This window comes from Carlito syrichta, unplaced genomic scaffold (genome assembly GCF_000164805.1).
Source record: "Carlito syrichta isolate Samal-C Ts95f unplaced genomic scaffold, Tarsius_syrichta-2.0.1 Scaffold309486, whole genome shotgun sequence".
Classification (NCBI taxonomy): Eukaryota; Metazoa; Chordata; class Mammalia; order Primates; family Tarsiidae; genus Carlito; species Carlito syrichta.
Window position 1 is genome coordinate 893,135 of NW_007253582.1, and position 17,018 is coordinate 910,152.

Here is a 17,018-nt window from a genome sequence, read left to right on the forward strand (position 1 = left end):
ATTTAAGTATTGGCCCTTTTACTTACAACTTGTATGACTTTAGGCTTGTTCTCTCTAAGCCTTAGTTTTCTAATCTATAAAATGGAGAGAATAGTACCTACCCAAGGAAACAAAGGATTAAATTAGATGAATTTAGTGCTTAGTTCATAAAAAGAACTTGTATTTTATTTTCTGACTCCCTTAAAATAAGACCTTCCCACCCAGGACATTTAATGTGATTTTTGTTGTTTATTTTTTAGGCAGCAGACTGTCCCGGGAAGCTGTTCATCTTCCATTCTTCCTTGCCAACTGCTGAAGCACCAGGGAAGCTCAGAAACAGAGATGACAAAAAACTGGTTAATACAGACAAAGAGAAGGTACTTTGTAAATGATTGCTCTTTGAAATGTCTATATGTCAGTTATTATTGGGGGGGGGGCTATGAAAGAAAGAGGTAGTGTGTCTTTTGTGTCCGAAAAAGAGGGAGAAGCTAAATCTAGCGTATACATCCAGAACATGTATATTACAGGAATCTTTTGAATTGCAAACAATTTTAAAAATTCTATATTCCTATAAAAATTGATGTCTGAAATATCTAAATTAAAATAAGGGCCCAGGCCAGGTATGATGGCTCCGCCTGTAATCCTTGCACTTTGGAAGGCTGAGGCAAGTGGATCACCTAAGCCCAGGAGCTCAAGACCAGCCAGGGCAACCTAGCGAGACCTCATCTCAAAAAATATATTAAAAATTAGCTGGGTGTGGGGATATACTCCTACAGTCCCAGCAACTTGGGAGGCTGTGGCAGAAGGATCACTTTGGTCCAGGAGTTCGAGGCTTCATTGAGCCATGATTGTGCCACTGCTTTCTAGCATGAGCAACAGAGTGAGTTCCTAACTAAAAAAAATAGAAAATAAAATAAAAAGGGGTCAAACTTTTTCATGGATAACCTTGTAAGAGAGACTGTATGATAAGACTGTGATAGAATTGGAGGAAGTGGGGGAAAGAAGACAGGGTAGAGGGAGGGTGTAGACTGCACCTTTGACAGCACCTCTTGGAGGTGAAGACCCGAGGCATGAAGCAGAGGCACCGAGGCTCAAACTTACCTCTGCCTGAAACTTCCAACTATGTGACAGTGGAAAGGATGAGTCCGTGAATGTCAACATTCAACTCTTGGCCACGTGACAACACACAAGTTGCTTCAGTAGATCTGTAAAGTCTGCACAGCAATACAAGCTTTATTAGGAGGATCAGATAAAACTAAACACATGCAAATATTCACATGATGTGAGCCCAGCACAGATGGGGCACTCAGGAAATGGTTACTGTACTATTGATTACCACAATTTATTTCTTCAGCTTAGTTCACTCGAAAATACAGAGGGTGCCAAAAAAAAAAGTATTCACGTTTTTAGAATTGTAAGATGAACACAAGTCATGTTTGACTTCTGCAATTACAAGAAGTGTGCAAAATAGTTACCATTAGCATCCAGATATTTCTGAAAACTTCAAAAAATAATATATAGACAACATCTCTTAAAATGTGTATATATTTTTTTGGCACCCCCAGTGCTAAAAATAAATACTTCTTTAATTTTAAAACTCGGTAAGAATTCAATAGAATTTAAAATTTTACCAAAAACATTTTGTTCCTTTTTTGTGTCTTTTTTTCCCCCCAGATACTTTTCCAGCCCCAAACAAACGTTTATGACTCTCTGGCCAAGGACTGTGTGGCTCATGGCTGTTCTGTGACGCTGTTCCTCTTTCCCAGTCAGTATGTGGATATGGCCTCGTTGGGGCTTGTTCCTCAGCTTACTGGAGGAACCCTTTACAAATATAACAATTTTCAGGTAAATGTCAGCAATCTGTTCACTTCCATTTTCTACTCCTATTTCAATTGCAATGCTCAAACCATAGGTTAAGAATGCCCCTTGTGGGCAACTGACATGTGTAATTCAAGAGCAGATGGAAAACAATGTCTGCGGTCTGCCCTCCGTATGTATCTGTGGGCTCCACATCCATCGGTGGATTCAACCAACCACAGGTTGAAAATATTTTTCAAACATACTAAACATATGCAAACTTTGTTCTGGTGATTATTCCCTAAACAATACGACTTTTTACATAAGTATTTGCATTGCATTCAGTAACATAAGTAATCTAGAGGTGATTTAAAGTATATGGAGGATGTGCGTAGGTTATATGCAAATGCTGTGCCATTTTATCTCAGGGGCTTGAGCATCTGGCAGAGCTTGGTGGCCGTGGGAGATCCTGGAACCAGCACCCTACAGATCCTAAGGGATGACATGTTGAAGCAGTTTCACACCTAAGTGTTTGGCAACAGAATGAGCTGGGTTAGCCTTAGTTCAATATCAATGGAGCTTTCATACTAGGGAAAAAAATATTTTCAAGTTAATGCTTTAAAAAGTGACTATATATTTGTTTTAAATTGTTAGGATTTGGGGGGAAGTCAATTCGTTGTACTCCTCTCTTCCAAACTTGAGAGGCATATTCAAGAGATGATAAGAGTGTCAGCACGATAATGGACCCAGGTCTGTAGGCAGGTGGGATTGCTAATGCCTCACCCCTGAATTTGACAAATGTATATGCCCAGGCATGGGGTGGGCATGGTCACAAGCTTCTCCTGTGGATACCTGTACTTGAAAACTTTATTGAGGGGCAGAAAATGTGTAGCTGCAGGCAGGCTGCCTCCCTAAGAAGAGGGCCCAGAAGAGGCTGAGTTATGCCTGCACCCAGTTCCTTTTTTCCCAAACCGCTAAACAGGTAAGTCACTGGAAGAGAGGGGGTCAGTGTGTACCTCCACATGGAAGCATGACATGGGAAGGTGTGTTCTCCCAACATAATGACAAATGTTAGTCATTATCTGTTTTCATTTGTCATCAAAATTATTATTAATAGAGCCCAGCTATAGATTTATATTATAAACTAGTTAAGGGGTTTGATAAGACCAAAGAACATACATGAAATAAAATTGAAAAAGCTTTAAGAGCCCTTTCTAAGACTTCTAGATAAAAGTCTGTCTTTTAAGGCAACTCTATAAAATAAGCTCTTAATAATCATACAGAATTCTAACTCTTATTTTCTCTTCCCTGTCTGTGCATTGAAGCACAATGTCAATTTCATCTTCTTTTCCAGCTAGGGAGATGCATTTCATCAGAAACTTTTTTTGCCTCATTTTCCCCCAAATGACTTTATCATCTTTCATTCCTTATAAGTAAGTTCCCAGCATTTGTGAATACTACCGGGGCCCTTGCCAGGGTCCTTAGCCATGCACGAGTGTGATCATCTACACTGGAGTGACAGTTTCAAAGAACAGGCTACCACATGATGTGCAGGAAGTGAGTGACTGCAGTGTGTAGCCCCTTGACTTAATTACTTCTTTTCTCTTCCTTTAATTTTTGAGTTATGAGCAAACCTCATATAGTTCTGATATAGTTTCTGAGGTACTTGAACCTCAACATATCAGTAGTTACTATTGATTCCGTCAATGTTACTAAAAAAGAAATTGTGATCATCCAATGGAGGGAAATCTTCTAAGATGTAAACAGTCAGTAAATATTTTATAATTAGAGTATTGATTTTGGCTGTGCTACTATTATTCAGTTGCTTGTGATTACTCCACATTGTTGCAAAACTGAATCACATTGTAGCATTTCTTTCTCCTCTCGTTTCAACAGCAAAAATTGTAATAGTGTTTTCCATTCAGTCATAAGAAAGAAATGATAAAAATGATGATCAAGAACTTTTCAGGCATCCAGTTGTATATAAACAGCTAAAGGGATTATTATAAAGATTGTGCCTGTGGTTTCCCTCTTTCCCCTCTTCCTCTATTCCTTTTGTGTTTGGGGGTTGGGGGGACAGGAAAGAATGTATGTGTTGGCATCTCTGTTACATCTCAAACAGAATTGATGAGAGTTTCTTAAAGAGATTCACTGACCAGGTCAGATAAGAAACTTTAGAAGCCAGTGCGCAACTAGTTTCTTTACACTCCTGGGTAAGCTCTCAGCTCAGTGTTGTGCACATGTGTGTAGTGTGTAAACTTGCTTGATTGTATATTGTGAACAGCTTTTTGAAATATGATGATAATGGAGAGCTAACAAAGCTAGAAGAAGGGGTTTCTATTAGTTCTGTGCATGAACTGTTCCTGACTTAGCTTGCTCAACCTCTGAATGGGTCAGATTAAAAACAAGCAAACAACTGCAGGATCCTTCCCCAGCTTCATTAGATGGGTGTTCCATATTGGGCCTTGTCTCCAGCCCTAAACCCCTGAGTGGATCATTTATGCTCTCCTAATTTTCCCATTTGTAAAATAAAATTAATAACTGATTTTCTCATCTCGGTGTTATGAAAGTGAAATAAAATAATAGATATGTTTAATTGAAAAATTATGAATTACTGCCCAAAGATCCTATATTTTCTTTAACCAAAGAAACAAAATTTGCACATAGATACGCCAAATCAGGATTTTAAAAATAGAATTATTTTAAATAGGGACTAAAATGAGAATTATTTTAAGTATTTTGCTGCCATCTGGTGGGCATTGACCATACTTTATTTTTCAGATGCACTTGGATAGCCAACAATTTTTGAATGACCTCAGAAATGATATAGAAAAGAAAATAGGCTTTGATGCTATTATGAGGGTTCGTACCAGCACAGGTAATGATCATTTATACAGTTTTTCAGGTCTCTTTTATATAATTGTTTCTTTTTCAAATTAATAACAGGTCAATAAAAAAATAACAATAAAATAAGAAGTACCAATTTCCCCTTTTCTTTTATCTTTAGGCTTCAGAGCCACTGATTTCTTTGGTGGAATTCTTATGAACAACACCACTGATATAGAAATGGCAGCCATTGATTGCGACAAGGCAGTGACTGTGGAGTTCAAGCATGATGACAAACTCAGTGAAGACACTGGAGCTTTAATCCAGGTGATTTAAAATTTATTCTGTTGTTGACATTTTAGTTTGTTACTGACAGTGATCAGTGGACAGCCTAAAATATCATCAAATGTATTAGTCTCTTCCTAAAAAATTTTAACTCTCTTTCTCCAGAGGCAAAATTCGTTAGATTAGAGCACTCAGCAGCATAGCTTCTCCATGCTCTGATTCATAAATGCTACTTATATGAAGTAACGATAATATGTCATTACTACATGTGAGTCTAACAGACCTGTGGTGTCATGGGCATCAGCAAACTGGTTTCCAGCAGTAGTCAGCTCTTCCAGGCTTCAGCACCCATTTGCTTCTCCCATGAGTGTTTTTGTTCGCTAGGACTGCCATAACAACACACCAAAGACTGAGCAGCTTAAACAACAGAAATTTATTTTTTAATAGTTTGAGGGGCTAGAAGTCTGAGGCCAAGGCTTCTCAGCACCTTGAGGAAAGGATCTCTTACAAGCCTCTCTCCTTGGCTTGTAGATGGCTTTATTCACCCTGTATCTCCACATTTTCTTTTCTCTGTTATGTATCTGTGTCCAAAGTTCCTCCTCTTATAAGGACACTAGTCATAAAGAACAAGGGCCCACCCAAATGACTTCATTTTCATTAGTTTACCTCTTTTAAGACCCTGTTGCACATACAGTTATATCCTGAGGTATACTGGGAGTTAGGACTTCAACATATGAATTTGAACGGGGGTCACAATTCAGCCTATCATACCATGTTAAACATACTGCCATATTATAAGCAAGTAGGACAAGATTTGGCTTTGTAGCAAATAAAGATAGCTATAGAAGCCATGGAAATTTTGAATTAAGCCAACAAAAATACCTAATGGTTGTAATTTCCAGACACTAGCATCATCCTCAAAGGTTGGAGAGAGGTTAGCATTAAGGAAGATTTAATATTTATATTTTAATCACAGATATTTGGGAAAGTCATTATGTCTCTGCATTCTTAAAATGTATATATCATTATGAGACCTAAATCTGTCATCAAAACTATTTGTATGTTTTTAAGGGAAGTGAACCTTGAGTACAGCTGTGAATGCATAAAGGTATTGTTTTTGGACCTAGGTCCTTGGTCATAAAAAAATCTGAGGTATGTGAAATGCAGGCTAGTTGTGGAATTGTGAAAAGATATTTATACATGAATAGTCCAAAATAATTTAAACCAGTGAAATGCTACATTAATACCCAGTCAGTGAATTGGTCATTATTTTCTCATACTTCTTGTTGTCTAGTCTTTAACAGTAAGGGAATACATTCAGTGGAAAAATAGTCTTTTATCTGTACACACTGTTTTGTAAATGCAAATAAGATCAGCGAGCTTGGTGAATGTGTTAACTAGAAAAACATGTGACCTTCATGTTGCTTCTGTAGTGTGCTGTACTTTACACGACGATCAGTGGTCAAAGAAGACTCCGGATTCACAATCTGGGCTTAAACTGCAGCTCCCAGTTAGCTGATCTTTACAAGAGCTGTGAAACGGATGCCCTTATCAACTTCTTTGCTAAGTCAGGTAACACGGTGCTGATCCTGAGGTTCAGTAAACCTTGCTTAATAATTCAGTCAAGACTGGTTAGTTAATTGAGTCAGTAGGTGAAAGCACTGTGGTGTTATAACCTTTTGGTGGGTAAGTTCAGAACTAATAAAAGCAAAGCGTGAGGGAGAATAGTCAGCATCTCTAATTCTAGATTAATAAATGTGATAACTTGGTTCAGGGCCAGGTTATACAGATTTATTATTATTATTATTATTATTATTATTATTTTAGAAAGCAGGATTTATTGAGAGGACAGAAAAGCTCCCACAGTGGGAGGGGACCCTAGGGGCTTGCCCATACAGATTTATTTAAAGATAACTTTTTAATTTTTTTTTTTTTTTTTTTTTTTGAGTTGGAGTCTCACTCTGTCGCCCAGACTGGAGTGCAGTGGCCGCTCCCGGCCACCGCAGCCTCGACCTGCTGGGCTCCAGCGATCCTTCCGCCTCAGCCCTCCAAGTAGCTGGAATTACAGGCATGTGCTACCATGCCCGGCTGATTTTTTGATTTATTGTAGAGATGAAGTCTCGCTGCCCAGGCGGGTCTCGAACCCGCGGGCTCAGGCAATCCACTCACCTCAGCCTCCCAAAGGTGTGGGATTACAGGCTGAGCCACCGAACCCGGCTAAATTTTTTTAATATATATATTTTATTTTAAAGATGTGTAGGGTACAATTCAGGATTAGGTGTACAAGTGGACATCATACAGGTAAAGTTTAGACCTCCCTTTGGTCCCCACTTTGCCTGGTTTGAAATCAGGCAACCTTACTGATGTTATGTGCTCCCCACCCCCATTTCCGGCTACTGCCAATCCTTTTCTTACAGTATTATGGTAAATGTTCAGGGTCCGCTTATGAGTGAGAACATGTGGTACTCAGTTATTTGTTTCTGTGATAGATCACCGAGTATTATACCCTCTAAAGAAAACTTTAAATAAATCTGGGTAGCATAGTCTGAGTTGAATTTTAGGAAGGTGATACAGACCCTCATTATGGTATGTGAGTGGGCCCTCTGGCGCATTGAGATAATGGGAGACTGACTCTAATATTAGACTGAACTCACTTATCCAAACCACAAAAACTATGAAATAGAACAGGCCTCGGGGTAGAATTTTCTTTGACTTTCCTTTTGAGATTCTACATTAAGTTTTAGGAAAAGTAGCAATCCAGCCCATAGGAATTCAGGACATTAGAAAATGACAAGCTGACCCTTCTTTTCTGTGCATGTAGAATTCTGTTTCTAACATTCTGAAGATAAATCTGGCCAGTATAACCTTTTGTTGTAAGTAGGTCATTGTTATCTATTGGTGAGGCCATCATCTTTAGTCAAGAGGAGACTGTTAGAGATGACTTTAACATTTTTAAATGCTGTTCTTCTTGCTGCGTGGTCTGAAAATAGTTTGTTCTTTTTTCTTATTATTACCTGAAGATATCAGTTTCTGAGCTAAAACGTTGATGTCCTTTTCATTGTTTTGTGTACATAGCTTTTAAAGCAGTTCTCCACCAGCCTTTGAAAGTCATCCGGGAAATTCTAGTTAATCAGACTGCTCATATGTTGGCATGTTACCGAAAGAACTGTGCAAGTCCATCTGCAGCAAGCCAGGCAAGTACCCTTTGTACTTCGATGTTCCTTCAACACATGGCCATTGAAGGCTTCCATGCTGTGGCACTTAGATGCTGCCATAGAAAATCATAGCCCAGAAGATTGAGGGTGCAGTTTTGGGAACTGTGATTTTTTTTAGCCAACATTAAAAACTTGGCATTAAAAGGTACTTAAATGGGTGCATATATTCAGTTAACAGTTGCGAAGTCATGTATAAACAAAAGAATGTTATATGTAGGAAGTGTCATAATATAAACAGGATTCTCTAGTATATAGAGATAGTGAAATGTGTATGCTTAAATATGTTTTAAGTATACTAACAAAGTTGACATGAGCTGTTGGCAGTAATAACAAAGCTTTTTACAGATATAAGTATAATATAAAATATAAATGTTAGAATCTTTATATTTAAGTTATTCTTTATATTTAAAAGTTATTAATAGGGATGAAGAGTTTTGAAAGAATTGTCTCTCTCCATCATCTAGGAGTTTGAAATTTTAGAAGATTCTTCAAATAAACCTCATTTAGTCTCTCTTTTATAAAAGAAAAAGGAAAACATCAAGTCTACATTTATTTTTGCATTTGTTCTCTTGTCCACATTCTTTCCTATGTCAGTAAAACTTACATGTCGCTTTTTATAGTTGTGTATTGAAATCTGAGTTTAGAATTTTGATGAAAAGAGAAGACAGTGAGCAATAGATAGGAAAACTTTCTGGCTCATTAATTGTCCCACGTGGGTGCTGAGAGGACATCTGAACCCCCCACCTAAAAGTAAGCCTCCAGCAGAAAAGAGAATGCAGATACGTTTTGGGTTCAAATTTGTAATCTAGGTAAAGAAGGAAAATAAACACATTTACTAGATTGGACTTTTCATTAAAGTTCCTTTCCATGCTATCCAAAGTGATTAAATTGACCATCCATTCTTTCATCTACTGTGCTGATAACTTGTATAAATAATTCTTAAATCTACATGAGTTTTCAGTCCTTTTTATGGGATATTTTCCATTTTAGTAAATTCAAACATCAGTACTATTTCATAGCATGCTTGTTTAAGTTATACAAAGCCCACCAGGTGTTCTTGGAATCCAGCCAGGATATAGTCCAATCATGAGCACTTTGTATCTCAATTTTACTATTTGTCTTAGAGCTCTGGAAACATTATTCTGTCTCTGGAATATCTCACTCTTCAGAAGGATTCATTTAAGCCATACAGATACAGTTAGTGTCCTCTCTAGAAGTTTATTTGCTAGCCTTAGAACAATTGGATTCAAAGACATTAGGTCAAAAACAAATGTGTTGCCTGTTTATGGAAAAAAACAAAAAGCTGTCAGTTCCTTCTGATTTAAAAGTTAAAAGCATTGTCTGTAGGAGTGGATCATCTGTTTACATAATTTAATTATTTCTGGAGTAAAAACCTTATGATGCCAGATTTTCTGTGAATAAGCTGATAGAAATTATTCTTGTTCTTATAATGAAGTTTTTCTATTGGCATGTTTCAGGTGTACCTTTCAACCCAATGGTATGCCTTAAAAAAAAACAATGTAACTTAAGTATCTTATAATTAACCATCATGAAGTCTAGAAAATGCAGGGATTCTGAAACTGTTAGTAACAATAATATATTTTACCATTAACTGAAAACGTTGAATGGTTGGACTTAAAGTTCTCTTCAGAAAATGCAACTACAAACTCAGTGTCCTCCCACAGTTCACTTGTGAGAAATAATATCTACGGAGAAATTCCTAAAGGAATTCTGCTGTACAGCCCAAAGTTTCTTTGATCATCAAGGAGCTATATACTTGCAGTATACAATACTGGACCTCAGTAGAACCGATGTTACAAAATTGCGAGATCTAAAGCTAGGTTCCAGCAAGCGAAGGCACTCAGAGTACAAAATTTAAGGAGGGTCATATGATAGATGCTGAGTTAAGACACACAACTGGAAACAACATTAAAACAAATTTGTAGGCTTACATAAGCAACACAGATTCTTTTTATTAAATCTAGTAGCTTATTGTTTTGAGCTTAGTATATTACATCATATGGGAGTACACTAACTTCAGAAGGCAAGTCAAATGACCTTAACTGCAAAATAACAGTTTAAGAAAAAAATTCATTATCACTTCTGTCATTTCAAAACACCCAAAAAGAAGAATTTTCCAAGTTCAGTCAAATTGGACTTATATGAATTTCCACTTCCTCTCACCCTTTTCTCCCAAGAATGACTTTATTATTTGTAGAGGGATCAAGGAGGCAGGAGGTGGGGCGGGGGGTGGGGTGCAGGACAGGGGAGTTTTTAAAATGGTCATCTGTGGCCACATTTTCTTCTTCACCTCAAAACGTGGAATAAGACTGTCTTCTTATTTTATTTTACTCTTTAGCTCCTTTTTTTTTTTTTTGAGTTGGAGTCTCACTGTCACCGAGACGGGAGTGCAGTGGCCGCTCCCGGCCACCGCAGCCTCAACCTGCTGGGCTCCGGCGATCCTTCCGCCTCAGCCTTCCGAGTAGCTGGAATTACAGGCGCACGCTACCACGCCTGGCTGATTTTTTGATTTATTGTAGAGATGAGGTCTCGCTGCCCAGGCGGGTCTCAAACCCGTGGGCTCAGGCAATCCACTCACCTCAGCCTCCCAAAGGCGCGGGATTACAGGCTGAGCCACCGAGCCTGGCTTTCCATTTTTTTCTTTATCATTAATTTTTCTTCTGATTTGCTGCCTGTTTTTTTTCCCTCTGCCCCCTTATAATTCAACCTCCTCTGATTAGATTTTTTAGTCCTAGTAGTGTAATCATGGGCCAACCTCACCCCTTTGTGGCCTTTAGGACCACAGATTTCAGAACTGCCTTAATGGGACCTAATTAATTAGAAGCAACCAGTGAAATTTCAGTGTAACATTTAAAAACTGTATGTATATGCTTCTATACAGGAATCTAAAAATATTTAATCCATAACAATATGTAAAATGCCTAACTGATAACTAGCCCAGAAATAGCACTGGGGCCACTTGGCTCTGAAACATGACCATGATCCAGTTCCTACATCTTTTGATCATAGTTTTCCTTGGCTGAAAAAGTAATCCAGTACCAAATGTTGTCAGATGAAGATATTTTATGCTAGAGAAAAAAATTACAAGAGAAGAGAGTGTTCTGCTCTTATTAAACAAACATGCATTAACTGTTTTTGGTTTCTTTGAAAGGAGATTAGAAGATGAGGGGAGAAACAAAACTGCTAAGTAGAATCATTCTGAAATATGTTTGCCTGAACCAATTAGAAAGTTCTGTCCCACACATTCCTTACTTTGTAGATCATGAGAAGAGACCTATGGTGTACATTTAAGTTTAGGAATCAATTCTAACAGAATCCTGAGGAACATTTTCTTTTCAGTGTGGATTCTAATTAGTGTATATCCTTTGTCATCATTAAGATAGAAAACTAAAAAATCATGAATTTATAGACCAGATATTTCAGTTATCTGCTTGTAAATTATCTTTATCTCCTACTTAAACTTTTTTTTTTTGATATGTCCTTGTTCATTGACCTGTGCTATTAAATGGAAGTGACATTCAGATCAAACTTGATTATTAGCTATTCTTATGGAATTTACTTGGGAGAAGATTAAACAACATAGGACATTATAATTTTTTAAATTATAATTTTTTAAAGCATTAGGTTGTGCTCCTAGAAATGCTCTATTATGTTATGTTGTGGCATCTCATTATGATATGTGCTTTGAGGCCATTAATATGAAGTCATGTGAGCCAAAGAAAGCCTGGAGAGGAGGACACAGGTGGATTATAAAGGAAGAATGAAAAGGATTCACTTATTGAGGGTAAAGAAAAAACTGAGTTTACCTGGAAATTCTACACTGAATAGGAAACCTGAGAGGAAGAACATATTTGCAGAATTGTATGAGTTTGACTTAGCAGGTTATCATTCAGTAGTGACACATCTAAATGCATGAAACATTTCCTTTTTTAGTTTGTATCTATAGCAGTGCAGTTTCCTTATGTATTTTATCAACTTATATGTCTGTTATCCCCAGGGGACGTCAAGCATCTTATCACATGGATTGTGCCTTATTCTCCCTTATGTCCTTGACTCTTTGCATAGAACCCATGATAACAATGGCATTGAATAAGTGTTTAATGAGTTAACAGCTGTGAGTTTAAGATGCATGAAAAACATAAAGGAAGGAAGAGATTTCTTGTGGGCAGTTGAAAATGCTTGAATATAAGAGGTAGAAGTTGGAAATATAGATTAGGAAATAACTTAAAAATTTTTTAATTTAACACACACATATGGTGCTTACTATATACTAAGCACTACTGTAAGTGCTTTGCAAATTATTTAATTCTCATAATAACCCTGTTATCATGAAGTAGATATGCTGTCATTCCATTTTCAGCTGAGAAAACTGAGGAAAAGAAAAGGTAAGTGATTTGCCCAGGTTCACACACCTAGTAAGAGGCAGAGCTGGGATAGCATCCTAGGCAGTGGGTTGTGCTGACAACCACTACTCAAGGCTGCTATGTCATTAGATAAAATAAAAACAGCTGCTGTTCTTTGAATACCTACCGTGCACCAATTTACTGTGCTCTAGGTGCTTTACATGGGTTACTATTTAATTCTCACAACAGGCTCAAAAGCAAATGATGTCTCTATCTTACAGATAAAGCTCGGGGGTTCTTTCTCGGCCAAGGCCAAGCATATTAAACAAAATGTCATTCTTTTTCAGCTTATTCTGCCAGATTCCATGAAAGTATTACCAGTGTACATGAACTGTTTGTTAAAAAACTGTGTGCTGCTCAGCAGACCAGAGATCTCAACTGATGAGCGGGCATTCCAGAGACAGCTGGTCATGAGCATGGGTGTGGCCGACTCTCAGCTCTTCTTCTACCCACAACTTCTGCCCATAGTAAGCATGCTGTGACAGTGCATTTCCTAGAGAATGCTGGAAGACAGTCATATTTTGTGCTTTTCCCTATGCTATATCTGAAACATTTTGTTCTTAAGAAATTCAAAGTCACAAATGCCTTTAAAATGTGAAGCATGGGATTTAGAGCAGAGGCTCTTTGAGGAAGTTGCATCTGGACATCAATATGTACTCGGTGTGATGGGAGAGGGGACTTGAGGCATTCTGCCTCTCTTGCAATCTGTTTTCAGCTCACTTAGGGTGGTCCTGTTAAGATGTCAGCTCATCACTCCTCTACTCAAAACACTTCTGGATTCCCCATCTCAGTGAAAGCCCGAGTTCTTATCGCCCTGGCTCTCCCCTCCCTTCTACTTGACCTCATTTTCTGTTACTCTCCCTTTCCTCATTCCACGCCAGCCACGGCCCCTTGCTGATCCTCGAAAACTCCAGACAGACTCTTGCTTCAGGCTCTTCCTTCCTTCTGGAATGGTGTTCCCCAGATGTCCCAAGTGCTCCTTCTCAAAAGTCCCTGGACTTCCTGGGTTTTCTTCTCAAAAGTCCCTGGACTTCCTGGATGGCCCTAGTTACAACTGTAACACTCTCTTCTCCACCACTGACACACCCTATCCCATTTTCCTGCTTCTTTTCTTCATGACTCTTAACAGCATCTACAATTCTATATAGTTTACTTGTTTTATGTAAAACAAAGCTGCAGGAGGCAGGGATTACTGTCTGATAACTAGAGCAATGCCTGACACATAGTAGGCATTCATTAAATATGCACTGCAGGGAGAGAGGGAGGAAAAAGATAGAAAAGAAGAGAGAAAAGAAAGGGAAAGGGAAGAAAGGACTTTCTAACTCTTGTCTTTGCCGGAACAGCACACATTAGATGTCAAGAGTACAATGTTACCTGCTGCTGTTCGTTGCTCTGAGTCTCGTCTTTCAGAAGACGGAATATTCTTACTGGCTAATGGTCTAAACATGTTCTTATGGCTGGGAGTAAGTAGCCCACCAGAACTGATCCAAGGAATATTTAATGTGCCATCTTTTGCACATATCAACACAGATATGGTAAGTATTTTTTTCATTGTGGTAATATGCAAAATATCAATTTTTAAATGTTTTTATTTATGTGCAATCATATATTACTGAGAAGAAAAACAGGGCATATAGTTAGTTCTGTATAAGAATGAAATAATTTCATGTTTTGATCAATAACAATTAACTAGTATAAAGTTATTTGTATAGAGTATTTTCGGACACTAATAAAGAACACTGACAATTCCAGATCATTAACTATGTGCCAGTCTCTGGGCTTTAAATACTTTAAATACACCATTTCATTTAATTCTCACAACAAATCAGTGAGATGGATATTGTGTCAGCGTCTTGCAGATGAGTCAGTTGAGGCTTGGAGACAAATTCTCTGAGGCAGTAAGTGGCAGAGGTGTGAACTGAATTCTGCTCTTATGCTCTGGGCTCATATTCAGTGCTGAACTGCATGCCCAGAAGAGTGTAGTCATCTTTCATAGGTGTTTGCCTACAGACTAAATCAGATTATTGAGTTATAGAATTATAATTCCACAAGAGCAGGTGATATACTCCTCTGTTGCAGTCAGAACAAAGGAAATTGTGGATTGCTGTGGAAATGAATGCAGATGACTATTTCTAAAGTCTCTTAGGAAAACATAGCAATTATAATTTGTCTGAAAGTCAACATTTATTGCAAAACTTACTTGTAGACCGCTGTTGCATGAGCACCCCTGCCGTGATGATCAGTGTCTCACTTGCTTGATGGGGGCCTCCTTATGAACTCATAGTAGAGCTCAGCAGGTAGTTTGTTCCCTGGAGCCTCACTTACATATGGTAAGATGGCTTCAGTCCAGTTGTTAACCCAGTTTTTGGTGTGAAACATGACTTAGAGAGATACAGCATCTTGCAAACAGGGACAGGATTTGAATTCAAGACCATGATAGGTGGTCAGTTTGGAGAGCTGCATATTTATTATGAATGCCAAAAATATATTCTTAAAGGAATTGAGGACATCCATATTCCATTTAGAGACTTGTTTTAAGATTAAGGTGAAGATTTAGAAGCATGAAGGTAACTGCATGTTGAAATTAAGAAATGATTTTAAAAGCAATTTTTAAAAAAATAACAAAATTAAAATTCAGTAGGCAAAGAACTGAGTCTAAAGGATGTTTTTTAAAATTCAAGGAAGCATCCTCTTATATCAACACAGTAAATACTGAATGCATATTTGCGAAAATTATACATATGAAATAGCTAAAGGCTTCCCATCACAAGGCAGCAGATTGGTAGGTTTGTGCTTGTATCAGCATACCTTTTCTTGACTGTCTTCAAAACATGAAATAAAATAAAAAACCAAACACAGGTTACTTTCTTTTTTAGGAGCAGTTGGCACTTTAAACATATACATGAAGTATACTCATACTTATGTTATTTGTTGAATAAAAAGATCTACCTTAATGTCAAATAATACATATAGTGTGAACATAAATGATGAATTTCTTGCTTTGCTTCCTCCTTGAAAAATATTGACCATAACCTTTTCCAGAGACTTTAGGCATTATAGTAAAACATTCTGACCCACATTTTCTGTGGCTAAGTCACAGATGAGTATTGGCTATTGGCATCTTCTTGCCAAGAAGCAAACATTAACATATGAAGATAGCCTTCATGTTTCCTGAAGGCTATCTGCAGCTAGATTGTTTTGTTTACCACTAACCAGATTTCAGAGAAAACTTAGAGACTGTATTCCCCTTGAGAAATCAGTTATTGAGAGTTTGTTTTAATGTTGGAACGTGGTACTTAGGTGGCATTTTCCAAACGTGGTAATGCTTCAGGGTCGCGCACCAGATCCACTGAAGGGATAAAGTACATTCTTTTCGCTTGCGGTAAAGCCTTGAATCTTGAAAAGGCCTCACACTTTCATGGGAAATGGTTCAATGATATCCTTTGTACAAAACATATACTGTTGTCCCTCAGTATTCATGAGAAATTGGTTCCAGGACTTTCTGTGGATGCCAGTGTCCACAGATGCTCAAGTCCCTGATATAAAATGGCATAGTATTTGCATATAACTTGTGTACATCCTCCCATATACTTTAAAACATTTCTAGATTATGCATAATAGCTAATACAATGTAAGTACCATCTAAATAGTTGTTAAACTGTATTGTTTATGGAATAATGACAAGAAAAAAAAGTTTTTACCTGTTTAGTTACAGACACATTTTTAAAAAATATTCTTGACTCACAGTTGGTTGAATCTAGTTGCAGAACCTACGGATACAGAAGACTGACTGTCTGTGGTGTGTCATTTCAGTGGTGTACATGTGTCAAATTCCAGAGGAGGATTTTTTTTCCCAAAAGACAGAGATAATTGATTTATTGGTAGGAATGTGTGTCATTAAGAATGAGTAATTTTTAGTGCATTTTTTCCCACATTTTTTTGGTTTTCAGGTAAATGAACTAAGTCAATAGTCAACTATATGGTTTTAAAAGGACATTTTAAACGTTCTAATAATCTTATATTGCTACGCCTATCAGCATATCTTTTCTTGACTGTCTTCAAAACATGAAATAAAATTAAAAACCAAGCATAGGCTGTTATAAATTATACTGAAACTTGAATTCTCTTAAATTTAGACATTGCTGCCTGAGGTGGGAAGCCCACACTCCCAGCAACTCAGGATGATAATGGGTATTATCCAACAAAAGAGGCCATATTCAATGAAGGTAAGAATTAGATTTTGGTTTTTTTTCTTTTAGTGTTTTTTTAAAATTTCATTAAAGACTTTAAAAATGCATGTCGGTGGCTCAGCCTGTAATCCTGCACCTTTGGGAGGCTGAGGTGAGTGGATTGCCTGAGCCCGCAGTTTTGAGACCCGCCTGGGCAGGCAAGACCTCATCTCTACAATAAACCAAAAAATTAGCCGGGTGTGGTAGCGTGCGCCTGTAGTTCCAGCTACTTGGAAGGCAGAGGTGGAAGGATCGCCAGAGCG

At 37.7% G+C, this 17,018-nt stretch overlaps 1 protein-coding gene across 1 annotated transcript in view; it reads left to right on the top strand.

Annotated features, from left to right (window-relative positions):
• Positions 1-17,018, top strand: part of SEC24D (SEC24 homolog D, COPII coat complex component) — a 100,750-nt gene that overhangs the window by 78,225 nt on the left and 5,507 nt on the right. Inside the window, exons 13-21 of the mRNA XM_008067357.2 lie at positions 240-356; positions 1,654-1,824; positions 4,558-4,654; positions 4,784-4,929; positions 6,321-6,459; positions 7,963-8,081; positions 12,814-12,993; positions 13,870-14,061; positions 16,663-16,752. Of these exons, the coding sequence (XP_008065548.2) occupies positions 240-356; positions 1,654-1,824; positions 4,558-4,654; positions 4,784-4,929; positions 6,321-6,459; positions 7,963-8,081; positions 12,814-12,993; positions 13,870-14,061; positions 16,663-16,752 (1,251 nt within the window). The remainder of the gene's footprint in view (positions 1-239; positions 357-1,653; positions 1,825-4,557; positions 4,655-4,783; positions 4,930-6,320; positions 6,460-7,962; positions 8,082-12,813; positions 12,994-13,869; positions 14,062-16,662; positions 16,753-17,018) is intronic.